At 38.0% G+C, this 19,228-nt stretch overlaps 2 protein-coding genes across 2 annotated transcripts; one reads left to right on the plus strand and one right to left on the minus strand.

Moving 5' to 3' along the window:
- Nucleotides 1-11: 11 nt before the first annotated feature.
- Nucleotides 12-6,284, minus strand: LOC145628346 (mitochondrial dicarboxylate/tricarboxylate transporter DTC-like). Its single transcript, XM_081680630.1, has 6 exons — nt 5,996-6,284; nt 5,809-5,892; nt 1,520-1,581; nt 958-1,319; nt 633-847; nt 12-481 (listed from the first exon to the last, which is right to left on the minus strand). The coding sequence occupies exons 1-6, from the start codon at nt 6,110-6,112 to the stop codon at nt 425-427; spliced, it is 897 nt and encodes a 298-aa protein (XP_081536756.1). The 5' UTR covers nt 6,113-6,284; the 3' UTR covers nt 12-424.
- A 10,695-nt stretch (nt 6,285-16,979) lies between these two features.
- On the plus strand, nt 16,980-19,213 carry LOC145628348 (tubulin alpha-5 chain). The gene is made up of 5 exons (XM_081680632.1): nt 16,980-17,321; nt 17,504-17,718; nt 17,817-18,016; nt 18,126-18,634; nt 18,714-19,213. The coding sequence occupies exons 1-5, from the start codon at nt 17,209-17,211 to the stop codon at nt 19,024-19,026; spliced, it is 1,350 nt and encodes a 449-aa protein (XP_081536758.1). The 5' UTR covers nt 16,980-17,208; the 3' UTR covers nt 19,027-19,213.
- Nucleotides 19,214-19,228: the final 15 nt, after the last annotated feature.

Below are 19,228 nucleotides of genomic sequence, written 5' to 3' on the forward strand. Positions count from 1 at the left end.
TACAGATAATATTTAGTGTTTCAAATGATACGTTTTGCACTTTAGCAGTAGTATAAAGTTATTACACGGCAAAGTGCTATGTTGTCCAACATATGATTGTACATTGTTGAGGAATGAGCACCAGAATAAGGGGTCAGAATGTGAAAAAAGGAAGGTCATGACTCAATCCTTGTTACAAGCAGCACAGAACATGATTATTCTATAATTTATAAGCAAAAGACTAAACTGTGAATTGCGGAAAGATCCATGCTGCAGGTATCCTATTATATATCATACGAAGTACTATTTATTTTCCTTCAAATTACTTGGCAGTCTCATCTTTGAAACTCCGAGGAGCAGAAATGTTGAGACAGCAAAAGTGCTGGAACTGTCGCTTCAACCCTCCTTCAACCCTTCAATCATGTCAATCATAAATGCATAGGTATTACAGTCCCACGGAAGTCTCAAACTTCTGGATTTGATGGAGGAAAATCAAGGTCAACTGCATAAAATTGCACAGCAAATTAGACGCAGTTTGCCAACTTAGCTTAGTATAACTAATCAAACGCAATGCGATGAAGATGAAGGAAAGGGATTTGTGCAGAAAGAGGCACTCGTCCCTGGGAGGAGGTGTGAAGAAGTTAGTAACTCACCATAGCGTGGGGTGCAATTCGAACACAATAAACAGGGAAGCCGGTATAGAATTTGAGTGGCCCCCCAGATTTCAAGGTCTTCATGGCACAATCTAATGAACTTGTATAAGGGTACTTGCCCTCTGTATCTGGTTGCATTTTTTGTATTTGTGTTTTAACATAATCAAATGGCAAACTGCAGGCCGAGGCAAAGAAACCAGACACTGCACTGGCTCCTGAACCAATATATAGCAATAAAAATTGGAAGTTACTACATACTGTACTGTATATGGGATTCAACTAAATATGTAGATCAGATCATAGAGTTGGTGACCAAGTAATTTACCTAACACCGTGGAAGTTTCTGTTAAACCAAGGGAATCCCGGAAAAATTCGACACTTTGGTCATAGGAGGCAAGCATACCCATGTTAAGCGCCATGGCTCTGACGATTGTAGGGGCAGCTCCTTTCCATAGTGCCAAAACCCCTTCATCAGCAACAATACGGACAAGTGCATGGAATGCGTTTTTGTAGTGACGCCGTTGTGCCAGTGGTAAGGTTGCATCAGCTTGCATGCGGATCAGCGCCAAGTCTGCTGGGCTACCAATACATGCTCCAATAGCACCAGCACTCAAACCACACAAAGCCTTTTGATATAGGGGTAGAGGCTTCCCGTCATTAGCAGCAAGTGCTTTGTTGGTCAAAATCCTAATTATAATGAAAAACAAGTGAAACAGGCTATGTTGGGGGGTGGAGTTAGGTGGTCAGTCATTTCAGACACAACAAAAAATGAGTAGTACTATGCTATGGCTCATCTAAGACTTGCTTGCTGCTTGGCAGAGGAATGAGTAAAGAGAGAAGTTTAATTCAGCAAAAGACGACGGACTGCTGGAAAACGAGAGACTGACCTGAAAGATCCAAGACGGGCAGTTGTATAAGTGGCTTGCCTTAGCAAACCTGCGGATAGACCCTGTAGCCTCCAAAATAAAAGTACAAAAATTATGATGAGTAGTGCATTAAAAATTAGGCTAATAGGGTAAGGAGTAGATTTTGGTAACAGAAACGTATTCTTTCTTCTTCTACTTGTTACGATTATGTACCACATACAAGTTTCAACTGAATTGAAGCAGGGGATGTAAACTTGTAATTAGGTTACATTAAGAGAAGGCTGTAATATGACCCCTGGAATTAGTTGTCACGTTAATAGTTTAATTTACACTGGATTTTATACAGAAGTTGGATAACAGAAACTAAAGCTAAGCATGATATAATTGTAGTATCCTAACTAAGTAATCCATAAATAGTACGTGTATGTTCAACTTCCTGATGCAAATGTAGTGCACGCATCGATCATTGCGGTGGGAAGAATCCATATCAAAGTAAGCATTTTATATCATACACTAATTCCTTCAATCCTTCCAACAATACCATCCCTATGATACTCACAATTTGTCACATATATTTTTATTTATATCCGATCCCATACTCACATCCTATGATACTCCGCCAGTGGGTTCCCCGCTGCCAGTCCCAAGCCTGGATAAAGGAGGAGGGTTGCGGTAGGCCAGTGACAGCCAGTATAAAACTTCGTCACATCCAATGACATGAGCCAAACAGATATTTTCGTGGGGGCGTTCCCTACTCAGCGACGCGCTGCACTTCCTAGACCCGGGTGTAGTGATAAGTATGCAAGGGTTGCTAGGTCGTCGCCCAGAAGCGACGCGCCACATTGCCCGAGTGTGGTGTCAAATGAGCAAGGGCGTGCCATTGGGGCGTTCCCTACTGAGCGACGCGCTGCACTTCCCAGACCCGGGTGCAGTGATAAGTATGCAAGGGTTGCTAGGTCGTCGCCCAGAAGCGACGCGCCACATTGCCCGAGTGTGGTGTCAAATGAGCAAGGGCCTGGAGTTGGGACCAGGAGGGAGCGTGGGAGAAAGGAATTTAGTTTGCGGATTGGTTCTTGGAATGTGGGGTCTCTTACGGGAAAATCAGCAGAAGTGGTAGAAGTAATGAAGAGACGACGCGTGAACATCATGTGCCTCCAAGAGACAAGATGGACAGGAGAAGGAGTTCGAGGCTTGGTTTTGGGGTATAAGGTATGGTATGTTGGGCAAGAAACGAGCCACAGGACAAGGAATGGTGGAGCTAGGAACGGAGTTGGTGTGGTTCTCGAGGAGAGGTTGGCAAAAGAGGTGATCGAGGTCTATCGGAAGAACGATAGGTTGATAAGGCTGAAGTTGCTATGTGGCAAGGAGATTGTGAATGTTATCAGTGCTTATGCTCCCCAAGTGGGTTTAGATGCGGAAGAGAAACGACAATTTTGGGAGGATCTAGACGAGGTGGTACAGGGTGTCCACCACTCAGAGAAGTTATATATTGGAGGGGATCTAAATGGGCACGTTGGGGCGAGCCGAGATGGCTATGGGAGTGTCCATGGAGGCTTTGGGTATGGGCAGAGGGACGCCGGTGGTGAAGCTATTATGGATTTTGCCCAATCATATGATTTAATTTTGGCTAATACTTGGTTTAAGAAGAGGGATTCACACTTGATAACTTTTCGGAGTGGAGCAAATGCAACTCAAATAGACTTCCTGCTCACAAGGAGCATAGATAGACAAAGTTGCCTAAACTGTAAGGTTATCCCAGGGGAAAGTGTGGTCACCCAACACCGGCTACTGGTAATGACTATTCGTCTGAAAGAGAAGGCGAAGAAAAAAGTTAGACAAGAAGAACCGAGGATAAGATGGTGGACCCTAAGGGATGCAAAGGCTAAGGTTTTTACAGAAAAGGTAATTGAAGAAGCGGATTGGGATGGAGAGGTGGATCCGGACATGACTTGGTTACGAATGAAGAACTGTTTCCTAAGAGTGGCCAAAGAGGTCTTAGGGGAAGTAAGGGGAAGAACTTCGATACAGAGAGATACTTCGTGGTGGAATGAAGAGGTGAAAGCAGTAATTAAGCAAAAAAGGGAATGCTATCAAGCCTTAGGAAAATGTAGGAGTGATGAAACCTTTGCAGCGTATAAGAAGGCTAAGAGTAAGGCAAAGGCAGCTGTTCGTCAAGCGAAAGAAAAGGCATATCAGGAGGTTTATGAAAAACTTGATTCCAAGGAGGGAGAAAGGATCATTTATAAGATGGCAAAGAGAAGACAAGAGGCAAGGAAGGATATTGGCATGGTGAAGTGTGTCAAAGATAAGAACCAAATGGTCCTAGTGCAAGAGGAGGACATCAAGGACAGGTGGAAGGGGTACTTCGATGAATTATTTAATGGAAGTAATGGAGTTGTGATAGGAGATACCTCTGTGAGTGATGAAGAAATCAACATGGAGTATGTGCGAAGGATTAGGAGAGTAGAGGTGGAGATTGCACTGAGGAAGTTGAAACCTAAGAAGGCAGTTGGCCCTGATGGGGTACCGATAGAGGTGTGGAGGTGTTTGGGTAAGATTGGTATTGATTGGTTAACAAACCTTTTCAACAAGATATGGACGGCTACAAGGATCCCACAAGATTGGAGGAAGAGCACCTTGGTCCCGGTTTATAAAAACAAAGGAGACGCTCAAGATTGTTCTAACTACCGAGGAATTAAGCTTATGAGCCACACTATGAAGCTGTGGGAAAGGGTGATTGAACAAAGGTTGAGGGCATACACAAGCATTTCAGATAACCAATTTGGTTTTATGTCTGGGAGATCTACTATGGAGGCAATCCATTTGATAAGACAAATGATGGAGTTTTATAGGGTAAAGAAGAAAGATCTTCATATGGTCTTTATTGATTTAGAGAAGGCATATGACAAGGTGCCAAGGGAGATACTTTGGTGGGCAATGTTGAAGAAAGGTATCCCACGAAGGTATGTAGACCTAGTTAAGGATATGTATCGGGATGTGTCAACAAATGTGAGGACATGCGGAGGGTTGACAAAAGATTTCCCTATTACAATCGGATTGCATCAAGGGTCTGCATTAAGCCCTTTTCTTTTTGCAACGGTTCTAGATGAATTAACTAGACCAATTCAAGATGAGGTTCCATGGTGTATGTTGTTCGCGGATGATATCGTTTTGGTGGATGAGACTAAGGATGGGGTTAATGTTAAGTTGGAGCAATGGAGGCAAAGGTTGGAATCTAGAGGGTTTAAGCTAAGTCGGAGTAAGACTGAATATTTGGTATGTCGTTTTGGCACTCAGAGGGGGACAAACAATGAAGTGGTGAGTTTGGATGGAAAGGATTTGACCATGAGTGAATGTTTTAAGTATCTTGGGTCGATCATCCAGAAGAATGGTGACATTGATCAAGACGTAACCCACAGAATTAAGTCAGGGTGGCTTAAATGGAGAGCGGCCATGGGAGTGTTATGCGACCGCAGCATTCCCCTACAGTTGAAGGGAAAATTCTACAGGACTGCCATAAGACCAGTGTTGCTCTATGGTACAGAATGTTGGGCTTCTAAGAAAGAGCATATTAAAAAGATGGAGGTTACGGAAATGCGCATGTTAAGGTGGATGTGTGGAAACACTTTAAGAGATAGAATCAGAAATGAGGTTATTCGCAAGAAAGTAGGTGTGGCAGACATTGCAGATAAATTAAGGGAAAATCGTCTGCGTTGGTTTGGACATGTAAGACGGAGACCCGTGGGTGCACCGGTGCGAAGAGTGGAAGAGTGGGATCATGGAGGGATTAAACGAGGAAGAGGGAGACCAAAAATGACTTGGTTGGAAGGAGTGAGGAAGGATATGAAGTGCATGGATTTACGTGAGGATGAAGTTTTGGATCGTAAGGGATGGAGGAGAAAAATTTATGTTGATGACTACACGGAATAATCATATTTGGTTCATGTTAGCCGACCCCACTTTTGGGATTAAGGCTTTGATTGATTGATTGATCCCATACTCACACTTTGTCATATGAGTAGTTATTTATTGAGCAATCGATTCACATACACAAACATACATACAATGTGTTTACACAGTTAGGAGTACTCAGACATGATTTATAACAGATCGATCATCAACTCTTTTAATTAATTAGCTGCATTAGTCTGATATAATGTGGGATTTTTGTTTGAAGTAGTGAAATATTGGCATAAGCAGTACTTAGTTTGTAAAGCGAGTGAGTGTGACACTACTACTAGTATAGTACTCTGTATAAACAATACAAGTAGATGAGATGGTAATGAATATGAGTTGAAGAAGAAATTAACCTTGTAAAAGGTAGAAAGACCCTCATCACGTAGCATGTTCTTAGTCACCTGGACTGCAGAACCTTGTCCCAACTGAATCCTCACCTATGTTTTTATTTCATTATAGATCCAGTCAGCTTGCTTAATTGGGTAATTAATCTTAATCATGTAATAAACCAATATTTAAATTTAAAATAAAAAGGGGTACCTTGACCATATCAATGGGCTGAATGACACAAGTAGCAAGCATACCGGAGGCACCTCCATTCACAAAGGGCTTCACTGTCTTCCATACTGATACTGTGCTGCTTTTCTCCTCTCCCATTTCTAGTTTATATATTACAAATGGAGGTCTTCAGGTTCTTTGAGACAGAGTAAAAGTAATTTGTATGTATTAGATGCCAAAGGAAATGACAAATGAGAATGAGAAAGATAAATGGCTTATTACTGTATCATCATCATCATCATCTGGTATGTGGACAGATCAGGAAGCTGAGGCCTCAGCCCCACTCAGTACCACCCATTCACCCAACAATAATCTCACACCTCAACTATTCTACGCCTCTACCTTTTTTTAACTTACACCACACCATCCACACACTTGGATCTCTTACCCCTTCTTTTCCTAGTATTCTTTTCTCGTAATGACAAGTGTCGCTTGTATTTTATAATAATAATAATAATAATAATAATTTATATACTACCTCTGGTCCAATTTACTCGCAACAAAGGAATATTTTATGTCTCACAAATAATACCCCTTTGTTGCGAGTAAATCGGACCGGAGGTAGTATATACAAAGTATTAAAAATGAATATCAAGATAAATATAATAAGACCTCATACATCATAAATGCATAATTATGTGGTAAAGGTTTGGGCCATTGAAGCGATTTGGTGGGGTGTAATGAACAAGTTAAGCCCGAACTTAATTGGGCCTTTTGAGATTGGAATTCAGAAAATTGCTTATTGGGCCTTTTGTTATCATCTGATGAAGTAATGACCATGAACCATAAGACTCCTGACCACTTGCAGTTGGCTTTAAATGACAGTATTAAGTATGTGAGCCCCACTTGTTGACTGCTGTATTGTAATGGTCATTGGTCACTGCCAACTTATGTAAGCTGTAAAATACAAGTGTATACCAAATCACATGCATTTATCAACTTATAATCGTTAATCATAATCACTGTTTAGCATGTAGTCATTAGTCAATCAATAATAATATAGAGTACTAATTAAGGCATCGTAATAACTAACTAATTATAATTAAATTTATTCATAATCCTAAGATACTAAATTAAGCGAGGACCACACGTGCATGGGAGTATATAGGCAATAATAAAATATTACTCCGTACTATTACTCGTATCTAAAAAGAGTATTAGTGTATTATTAATTAATAATGGCAGTTCTTCCAAAAAAAATTAAAAATAAAAAAATAATAAAGGCACCATTTTTGTAATCGCTGATTGAGGGAATAGAATATTATGATTAGTATCATGTTACCAGGTGCTGTAGAGTTGTATCCACTCTGTTTGGATCAATTTTACTCTTTTATCTTTCGCGAACGAACGTTCTACTTTACTATTCTGAATGCAGATATACGTACTACTTAAATTAATTTTAGGTGCATAAGATTCAATACAACTAAGGGCTTGTTTAGTTGTTTGTCATTGTTTTTTTAAAACAATAAACAAGAAATAAGAAAAGGTGTTTTCACTTTTCTGTTGTAAGTTTTTAAAATTATCATGAGTTTAATAAATTTGACTAATTTTATTCATTATATGACTTATATCATATGATTTTAAAAACCAAAAAAACAGAAAACCACACTAATGGCAAACGAACCGTTAACTGCCGGGATGTTGATATTATAGGAGTTTATAGGTACTACGCAGCGGAAAAACATGAATCATATTCAATCAAGTACCAATCCCAAGATCACATGCATAACACACAAGACACATAATCATACCTTTGACGCGTGAATTCCACGAAGCTATTCGACAGGCAAATCAGGGAGAGAATAGAGCCCCAAGCGTTGCTCCTCTACTTAGTCCACGAGATTCGAACGAGCCGTCCACCAATACTAGATTGGTCGAGTGATTGAGGAAAACCGCGATCACCACCTTTACGGACAACCGACCACCGCACGAACCACCACCACCACGACACACCACCGGCGCCTAGGAGGAGGAGAGAGCCGTGAGAGAGAGGACTTTGAGAGGGGTTGGGTTTCGTGTTTGCTAATTAGGGTTTGATCACACTGATCAGTTAATTCCTTACTTCCTTGCAAACCTAGGCATCTAGTCTATTTATAATCTTATTATAATTAGACTAGGGCACGAAGCCCAAAAACCTCTTAATCCCCTGCATGGCCGGCCACCTAGAGTGATGAGGGACATGATGGGCCTCGTCCTCTAATGCTCGATCTAGCCCCTTTGTGTGACCTTATAGGATCCGTCCAATTGGGCTTTGGGCTATTTTACTAGTCCAAAGATCGTTAGTACCTCTAGCTATGGCAAAACGCTAACCCAAATGTACGAACTTAATTATCTCCATAATTTGATCCAATTATATATCTAGTAATTGCACACGACGAAGACATAACTCCTTCAATCTCCCACTTGTCTGAGACAAGGGTGCAATATTCAAATTCCTTAAGTCAATATATGTGTTGATTTGATAATATGATTGCATCACATGTCGAGATCATATTAATCTACAAATCGTTTCTTGAAATCTGAGTTAGAATTACAAAACCAAATGATTAATGTGTAATGCATTTGAACGCGGCCACGTATTTTCTGAATTCTCCCTCTTCAAGCGGCCATGACACATTTCCTTATTTAATAGGTAGACTCTATCCAATCTTGTGGTAACATGACTCCCACTCAACTTCTGAAATAACCGGGAAACACCCTTTATAATCTCCAGTTACGGCTAGACGTTTGAGTGTACCACAGTCACAACATCCATTGAATGAAATCAATGTTCCACTCATGTCAAAGGAATCCACTAATATATACGGAAGCTCTATACTTGAACTTCAAAGTAGGTCAATAGTTCGATCATGCATCATTCATGCATATCCAAGTGATTGACCGAGCATCACTATGCCCCTATAGCCCATGAAACTGCGCTATCCAATCAGTCTTACATGCTAGTTCATTTATTGAAATCATTTATGTCCACTTTAATGATCTCGAACTAGGAACTTTAAATAATATATGAATTTTGTTCACCTGTGGGGTTTCAATTCACCAGGTCATCAACCTGATGAGCCCATCAATTCATAATTATTTTGGACATTTTATTTAATTTCCAAAACCATAATTAAATAAGAGAAATAATAATTTCTATTTTAAACATAATTCTGCAAATTAATGCATTTCTCATGTAATATGTTTTCTCAAAACATATACAACTTAAATTACATAACTTGCTTCAATCCTAGGACTTTAATATGACTCTCATATCTTAGTCCATGGAAGGGGTTTAGTGATTTCTCACTGATAATAAAACTTTGCAGAACATGACCTTCCGCTGGTCAATGATCTCATAATTGAGGTGATATCTCATATCCTTTTGTTTGGATTTGTGATATGACTTTGGCTCCTTTGTTCTTGGGCAAAGGTAACCCTTTAGTCACATGACATTCTAATCCGAACTTCCTCCGTAACTATCTCACTATAGTTTAATACACAAATTCCGACATCGAGTGTGCAAAAATGCTCTGCTTTGAACTCTTCAAGCTCACTGTCCTTTTCCATCCAGACACAAATATGTATTTAGATCATCATCTAGAATCATCTTGCCTGTTTGGAAAACTTGCATTCGTGTAACCTTTTGACAACTTGCTTAAATTACCATTTAACACAACAGCTAGAAGAATTCCTTTTAGTGCTTCTCAAGTACTGAAGGATATGTTCCTGGTAATTCTCCATATGCTTATTCTGATTTTGCTTGAATTCTGCTACACATGCACAAGTCATATGCAACATCTTGCATTGTACATTTCATGGCACATATAATGAACCTTACGCAAAAGCATAAGGTACATTATCCATACAACTCAACTCTTTTAGCTTTTGAGGGCACTGAGTTTTACTGAGTGTAATAGCATGAAACATGGGAAGATATCCTATCTTAGAGTCTTGCTTCGTGAACTTGTCAAGATCCTTATCAACATAAGTCTCTCGATTCATTCCAATAATTCTTCAAGATTCACTTCATGGATCTTAATTCCCAATATGTACTCAACATCTCCTAAGTCTCTCATATAGAAACAATCTTTCTGACCACTGCTTGACTTATTCAAGCATTGATGTATCATTTCATATGAACTGTATGTCAACTACATACTAGACTAAGAAGACCAATTTCTCCCACTAAACTTCTTGTCTCTACAAGATTCCTTTGTTCTACTAAGGAAATCAAACTGTTTGATTTCCTAATTAAAACGAATGGTCCAACTCCTTAATGCTTACTTCAATCCATAAATGGATTTCTGAAGTTTGAAAAGCTTTCCAGGAATTTTTGGATTTCAAAACTCTTAGGATGTATCATATACATTCTCACCATCAAGAACATTTCATGAAAGTGATTTTGATATCCATTACTAGAATAATCCAAATAGGCTTACCCAACTAATAGGTTTGACCCTATTTGTAAGACTATTATGGACTAACACATTTTTACAAACATGGAGTCCATGCTGGATTTCATAGCTTTAAGCCATTTCCTGAGTTGGCATTTGTCCAAAGCTTGCTTGTAGGCCATGGATTCTAACCATTCTAATGAGAAAATTTTAGAATCCACCTTTTCTCAGAATTTCAACAAACTGTTTGTTTTGATCCCAAGTAACCTACGATAGGTATGAGAGACAATAGAATTATTCTCTTCAACTCTTTGAAGCCTTTCATTCTGGTGGGACGATAGAAGCCTCGCTAGTGGAATTAGCTTGCTTCGACATATGGTTTATCAAATTAGCTGATTTCATATGCCTTCGTCTCTGATGTAGTGTTATCCACATCCATTTGTTGCTCGTCTTGAATCTCATCAAGGTCTAACTTTACTCCCAATTGGCTTTGTAGGAAGACATTATTTCTATAAAGACATTATCGCGAGCAACAAACATTTTGTTTCTACGCGATTGTAGGAATAATACCTCTTAGTTTCCATGAGAAAAACCCATGAAGAACTACATTTCTGATTTAGGGTGTATTATGTTATCTTTGTAAACATTTTACATTGATTTCATAACCCTTAATCCTGTTTAGAAAAGATAAATTTTGGAACATTTCCAAATCATAACTCTTATGACATCTTTTCTACTGCTTTGGTTAAGTTTCTTGTTTAGTTTATCGCAATTGTTGTTGTTCTAATGCATATCCTCAAAACGATATTTGTAAATCATTAAATCTTGGATCGAACAATGGCAAGCAAAGTTTGATTCCTTCTTCATAAACATACAATTTAATTGTAATGTTTATGGATTGTGAATTAATTCAAAAATTCCCTTTAGATGATCATTCCTTTTGAGTTAAATATTTATCACAACAATCATATTGTGGTGTTAAATTGTTTATCTCAAACTGATTTTACATTTCATTTTTGGAATTTTGAACTTTTCAATTGTTCCAAGCTTTACTTCATTAAGTAATTATCGATATATTTACTTAAATCGTTAGTAAAAGCAATGAAATAGTTAAATCCCTTTGCTAGCTTTGAACTTATTGATTCACATACATCATATGTATGAGTACCAAAAGGTCATTTTAGCTTCTTTTACCCTTTCTACTAAAAGGCAACTTGGTCATTTTAACTTTTATCAAGCATGACTTCTAATTCTCAAGTGATTCATATCATATAAGAATGAGAGTCCATCCAAAACTTTGGATATGCAAATGGTTTACGTGACCCAACCTTACTTTGTTATAAGTAAGTGTATTTTGAATCATCTAAATCTTATTTTGTGATATACTTATATCAATGTTAAAAACAAAATTAATTCATGTCTAGCAAAATGAAAACAATTTATTACCTTGGTCATGGATCAACACTTGTCCAAGCCAAGTAAACCAAATTCAGTATTCAAAACAAGAAAACCGAAATATTGTCTCATCAAAACTGAAAATTGTTCTAAAATCATGATAAACTAATCAAAATTTAAAACTATGAAGCTATCTCTGGCCACTCAAATACTTCTAGTGCACCTTCAAGCTCCATTTCCAAGCTAGCTTCACTTATTTGCAGTTCCTGCACAACATCACTATGTTAAGCACTGCAACTTGGTATCATATACCTAAGTGAAAGTTAAAATGTTTATAACATTATACCTGAGGTTGATGCTCCATTCTTCTTGAGGAAGTCATGGTATTTCTGGCAATTTCGCTTCCAATGTCCCTTCTTCTTGCAGTAAAAGCATTCACTTTCACTTGCAGCCTTGGGCTTTGGAGTCGTCTTAGGCTTTTCAGGAGCCTTGGCAACTTGCTTGCCCTTGCTCTTAGCACTAGCCTTTTGCCCCTTCTTCTTGAACCCCTTTCCCTTTTGAATCATAAGAACTTCCTTCTTAGGTTCCTTAGGGATTTTTTTCTCAGCACTAACCAGCATTGCATGCAATTGATTCATAGTCTTTGCAGTGGCAGTCATGTTGAAATTCATGATAAACTGGTTGAAACTTTCTGGTAGTGAATGGAGAATGATGTCTGTTGCCAAATCATCACTGTATGGGTGCCCCAGTTTTTTTATACTTTGAATTAGGCCGATCATTTTGAAAACATGATCATGAACTGTGGCTCCCTTCTCCATCCTACAATCCAGAATCTCACGATGGAGCTCATACCTTTCAACTCTAGCTTGTTTCTTAAACAAAGCTTTGAGTTCTTGCATGATTGAATAGGCATCCTGGTCCTCAAAACGCTTTTAAAGACTAGGTTCCATGGTAGCAATCATTAAGCAAGTGATAGGTATAGCTCTGCCATGAGCTTCCTTGTGCTTCTTGATCTCTACCGCAGTTGGATTTTCTGGCAGAGGTCCTGGTAATGGCTAATGGGGTATCAATGATATCCTCTTTACCCTCAGATTTCAGAACAAGTCTTAGCATTCTTTCCCAAGTGGAAAAGTTCTCCCCTGTCAACCTATCCTTCTCAAGGAATGGTCGAAGGTTGTAAACGTTGTTGTCATTGTGGTTACGGCTACCCATCTATGTCAAAATAAGGCAAAGTTCAATAATTATGTTTAATTTAAAATTAAAGTACCATAAACGCATTCATTTAGTAACTTTAAAACACATTATTCAATAATTAATTGATCCCTATTGAATTTAAGTGATTCCAAGATCCTTTATTTGTGCAATAATTGACCGGACTGAGGCCCTACCATCAACTATTACATTTTCAAGGTGAGTAAACTCTTTACTGATTACAACTCTTGTAACTCTTGGTTGAATAATTAATCATCACATGCTTAATTATTACCCTTAGCTTCAAGGTTCTAAACTCTTTAGGTAACATTGTTGAGTATAACCAATTAAAAGTGTAAAACGTGATTTACCCCCACTCCCCTAAGATATAATATGACACCCAGCTGAGGCATGACCCATCATAAAATATCAAAGGTTTCATCGGGTTTTTAATTGGAAAAGCTATCTCAATATTACTGGGACCTAGATTTATTATGTTGTGATTATTTAGTAAACTCTAGCGCATCATCAATCAACATAAATAAAATCTAACATGCATAATCTACTAATGCAATAAAACATGACATAGTATGGCCCCTTAGTCCTAAGAAAACTAGAAATGAAAAATGCTCCCACTTGAATCATCATGGATCTCCATCCACTTGCTCCTTTAGGCCTTCACTTCATGGGCTTCTTTGGACTAACACTACTTAAATAAATATTCTATTTACTTTAAATAAAAGTTACAAAAATACTTAACGGTACGCAGACCGTATTTAGATTACAAAAATACATCACGATGCGCAGATCGTATTTAAGAATCTATGGGCCATACTAGTCTATATATAGCAACATAATATCATATATTATAAGAGTGCCATATAATAAATCACTCAACATGCTTGTCTAAACTACAACATCGAATGTTCATAATAAAGTCAACGCATTTCCTAAAAAATCTCATATTTTAATCATAATTAGATAATATCATATATTATTCATAACCGTTCATTAAATATCGTATATTTAATTTAGTCATGAGATAGAATCAAATCATATTTTAATCTAGAAAGATAAATCATATTTAATCTTCCATGATTATCCTAACAAATTTAGGAGATTCTATCCTAATTACCAGCCAATCAAATAATTTTAAAATCAATTATATCATAATCTAATTATGGGATAATCACATTATTTAAATCAATTATTATCCTTTTGGAATATGCTCAGAATATCCTAGTCAGTCTTATCCAAAATTAACCACTTTAATTAGGATAATTACCAATTTAACAACTTTAAATATGGATAATATCAAATATCAAATATGGATAATATCAAATATAACAACTTTTGAATATTTGATTTTATCCTAAAATAAAAGATTTTATCAAATAAAACCAACTTTATCTTTTAAAATAAAAGATCATATTTTCAAAATATTTTATCTTATCCAAAATAAAACTGATTTTATCCCAAAATAATTCATAATTATTTTGAAATAAATTTAAAATAGGATAATTTTTTTTTTGAAAAACCGCAAGCCACCACCGCCGGCCACCGTGGTTGGCTAGCCGAAGCTAGCCACGGTGGCTGGCTTCCATAACAGCAGCGGGCAGCTGCTCTGGCAGCCTTGGCAACAGCCGTGCAACGCTTGCACGCTGCTTCCCACAGCCACCCCTGACCGCCTGCCCTCCCTCCTCCCTCTCGGACTGGCACCTGGTCGGCAGCCGCAATGGCTGCGCCACCCAGCCGCGGTTGCCGACCACCTAAAATAATTTTTTTTTGTGTTTTAATTTAATTAAAATAACACTTATTAAAATTAAATTAAATCAGTCCAAAAGATTAAAATTAAATCACATTCAATTTTAAAATTAGGGTTCTTTATAAAATTAATCCCAATTTAATCCTAACTTTTAAAATTAAATTGATGATCATACACAAAACACTTTTATGCATAAATCAATCCGATTAAAATTATGAATCATAAAATAAATCGAATTAAATCAAAATCAAGCACAAAAATCATATTTTAGGGCTAGGATTTTCGAAAAATTCGAAATTTAGGGTTAGGAGGTTCGAAAATTTCGAGCACATTAGGGCTAAAATTCGGTCTCTTCATGGCTATTTTGAGCATAATTAAATCACATTTAATCGATTCCAAAAGTTTAATCACATTAAATATAATAATTGAACCATAATTAAATTAATTTCTCCCTCTTAATTGATTATAAAATTAACTTAGACATCAAATAATCGTATAATTATGATCTAGCGCGTTCATGCAAGAGGCTAACTGATACCACTATAGGAGTTTATAGGTACTACGCAGCGGAAAAACATGAATCATATTCAATCAAGTACCAATCCCAAGATCACATGCATAACACACAAGACACATAATCATACCTTTGACGCGTGAATTCCACGAAGCTATTCGACAGGCAAATCAGGGAGAGAATAGAGCCCCAAGCGTTGCTCCTCTACTTAGTCCACGAGATTCGAACGAGCCGTCCACCAATACTAGATTGGTCGAGTGATTGAGGAAAACCGCGATCACCACCTTTACGGACAACCGACCACCGCACGAACCACCACCACCACGACACACCACCGGCGCCTAGGAGGAGGAGAGAGCCGTGAGAGAGAGGACTTTGAGAGGGGTTGGGTTTCGTGTTTGCTAATTAGGGTTTGATCACACTGATCAGTTAATTCCTTACTTCCTTGCAAACCTAGGCACCTAGTCTATTTATAATCTTATTATAATTAGACTAGGGCACGAAGCCCAAAAACCTCTTAATCCCCTGCATGGCCGGCCATCTAGAGTGATGAGGGCCATGATGGGCCTCGTCCTCTAATGCTCGATCTAGCCCCTTTGTGTGACCTTATAGGATCCGTCCAATTGGGCTTTGGGCTATTTTACTAGTCCAAAGATCGTTAGTACCTCTAGCTATGGCAAAACGATGACCCAAATGTACGAACTTAATTATCTCCATAATTTGATCCAATTATATATCTAGTAATTGCACACGACGAAGACATAACTCCTTCAGATATTATCCTACTTAGACATCAACTTGCCAATCTTTTTTTTTTTTTCTTTTAATTTTTTTTAGTTCAAGAAAAAAATAAATTGATGAAATAAAAGCAGAATGTTGTTAATGAGCGCAGTACATCCAAGGTGAGATGAAAGGTCCTTTTAGTGAAAGTTACTGCGGGTTGGCCCAATTCATTTGAGATTGATTTGTGAGCAGCGGGGGCCCATTTAATGCTGTCGCCATATGGCGCCCGGGTCCTACTCTTTCATCCTACCATCACTGTTGTTCTTTTTTGGTTTTGTTTTCTTGTCTCTTCTTAATAAAGCTAATAGATGTTTGTTCCGCAATTGTTATTAGACTAAAATAGGAATGAAAATACTTATTGAAGCTCGTTGTATAACTCATAGGATTATTAACCAAAATATTAAATGGATAATTGGAGATATTAAAGAGTTTTATTATAATAAAATGATTGAATATATGATGCTTGGTTTAAGTGTAGGTGTCCCCTACATAATAAGCATTAAATGAGGTAATATAAATATACAACATGGTGACATTCCCTCTAAATAAGAATGAAAATATACTTAAATATTTGTTTCAATGTACAAGACACATCTTTATTTGTTGGGATTGTTGTATATCAACATATGTGCGTAGTATATTGATTAATAAAATTAATCCACTCATTATATTAAAAATAATAACACTTGTAGTTGACACAATATTTTAGACAGTTAGAAGGACGATAAGTGTATTGCTAACTATATACCGTATAAAAAAGAATTACAAATTATAGCGAAAGGATAATACTAACTCCGGTCCAAATTACTCGTAACTTTGGGGTATTATTTGTGAGATATAAAATATTCTTAGTGAAACGGATGAAATAAAGTGTAAAGTGGAGCAGGCAATATGGGCTGTAAGATCTGAATCTGATAGAAAAAAGAAGAGCCAAAACCAAAAGAGGAAAAATAGTCGTAAAAAAAATCCAACGTCCGTCGGTTGGGTTAGTGAGCTGTGACAATATAAAAATAAATTAAAATAATAAATGATAAAAAGAAAAGAAAGGAGTTGTAGGTGTTATAATCAAGTGGAAAATAAAAATATCAGAAAGGCAAAGTAGAGTAGAAAGTAGAAAGAAGAAGAGGGATCTTGATTATTGAGTTGATAGTGAATAACAAAATAGAGAGAGATGAGAGAGATAATAAGCATACACATTGGTCAAGCCGGTATCCAAGTTGGTAATTCGTGTTGGGAGCTTTATTGCCTTGAACATGGCATTCAACCTGATGGTTTGATGCCCAGGTATGCTTTGTTTGTTTATTTATTCGATCTAGGAATACAATTTACCAAAATTGGAATTGACGAAATCAGTTGTTGTTGTTGTTGTTGTTGTTGTTGTTGTTGCTGTTGCTGTTGTTGCTGCTGCTGCTGCTGCTCCTCCTCCTCCTCCTTCTCCTGCCGGGTGAATATAAATGCATATGCAGTGATAGCACAGTAGGTGTTGGGCATGATGCTTTTAACACATTCTTTAGCGAGACCAGCGCTGGCAAACATGTCCCTCGAGCCATCTTCGTGGATCTCGAACCCACTGTCATTGACGAGGTCCGAACCGGCACCTATCGCCAGCTTTTTCATCCTGAGCAGCTTATTTCTGGAAAGGAGGATGCTGCCAATAACTTTGCTAGGGGCCATTATACTGGTAACCCAATCTTTAATCTTAATACTCGTATTTCTTAATCTTAATCTTAATCTACTTCTACTACGGACTACTTGTATTAATTAATTTTACAATTGCAGTTGGCAAAGAAATTGTGGACTTGTGTCTTGACCGAATCCGGAAATTGGCTGACAACTGCACTGGCTTACAAGGCTTCTTGGTCTTTAATGCTGTGGGTGGCGGTACCGGTTCTGGTTTAGGCTCTTTGTTGTTGGAACGCCTATCTGTTGATTACGGAAAGAAGTCTAAGCTCGGCTTCACCATTTATCCTTCACCTCAGGTTTCCATGTCTTTCCTCCTCTTTGTGTTTTTAAGTACCTACATATATAAACTACGAGTGCCTGTAGTATTTGTTTCATGATTAACCAATAGACTTGTTCTAATGCCAGGTTTCAACAGCAGTTGTTGAACCATATAACAGTGTCCTCTCCACCCATGCCCTGCTCGAACACACTGACGTTTCTGTGCTATTGGATAATGAAGCTATCTACGACATCTGTCGTAAATCATTGGATATTGAAAGGCCGACCTACACCAACTTGAACCGTCTAATATCTCAGATCATATCGTCCTTGACAACTTCCTTAAGGTTTGATGGAGCCATCAATGTTGACATTACTGAATTCCAGACAAATTTGGTGCCATACCCCCGGATTCACTTCATGCTTTCGTCTTATGCCCCTGTCATATCCGCTGAGAAAGCATATCATGAGCAGCTTTCCATCCCTGAGATAACCAACGCAGTTTTTGAGCCCTCCAGCATGATGGCTAAGTGTGATCCTAGGCACGGAAAGTACATGGCCTGCTGCCTCATGTACAGGGGAGATGTTGTGCCTAAGGATGTTAATGCCGCTGTTGCTACCATCAAAACCAAAAGGACCGTTCAGTTTGTTGACTGGTAAATGCTTCAAGATTAGCATCAATTTTTAAATAAACCAGAGGATTTCAGTGTTTTTACTCCTCTTTTGTTTCTGCAGGTGTCCAACTGGCTTCAAATGTGGTATCAACTATGAGCCTCCAACAGTCGTACCAGGAGGTGATCTTGCCAAGGTGCAACGAGCTGTGTGTATGATCAGCAACAACACTGCTGTAGCAGAAGTTTTCTCACGGATTGACCACAAATTTGATCTCATGTATGCCAAGAGAGCATTTGTTCATTGGTATGTTGGTGAAGGCATGGAAGAGGGAGAGTTTTCTGAAGCCCGTGAAGATCTGGCTGCTCTCGAGAAAGATTATGAAGAAGTTGGAGCTGAAGGAGTGGATGATGAAGAGGAAGAGGAAGAATACTAATCTGAATTTTCATGGAGAGGATATGTTGAATGCCCTAGTCACTGTGTCGACTGTTAATTTTTCAAAGTGTTAATCTTTTAGTGCTCCATGCAATGAAATTATAGAATATCAACTCCTGTAGTGGATACATGTCTGTCTTGTTGAACTGAATGATTTTCCTCAAATGTAGTATCTGTTTCATGACCAAGTCACATTTAAACTA

This window comes from Chenopodium album, chromosome 4, assembly GCF_948465745.1.
Source record: "Chenopodium album chromosome 4, dcCheAlbu1.1, whole genome shotgun sequence".
NCBI lineage: Eukaryota > Viridiplantae > Streptophyta > Magnoliopsida > Caryophyllales > Amaranthaceae > Chenopodium > Chenopodium album.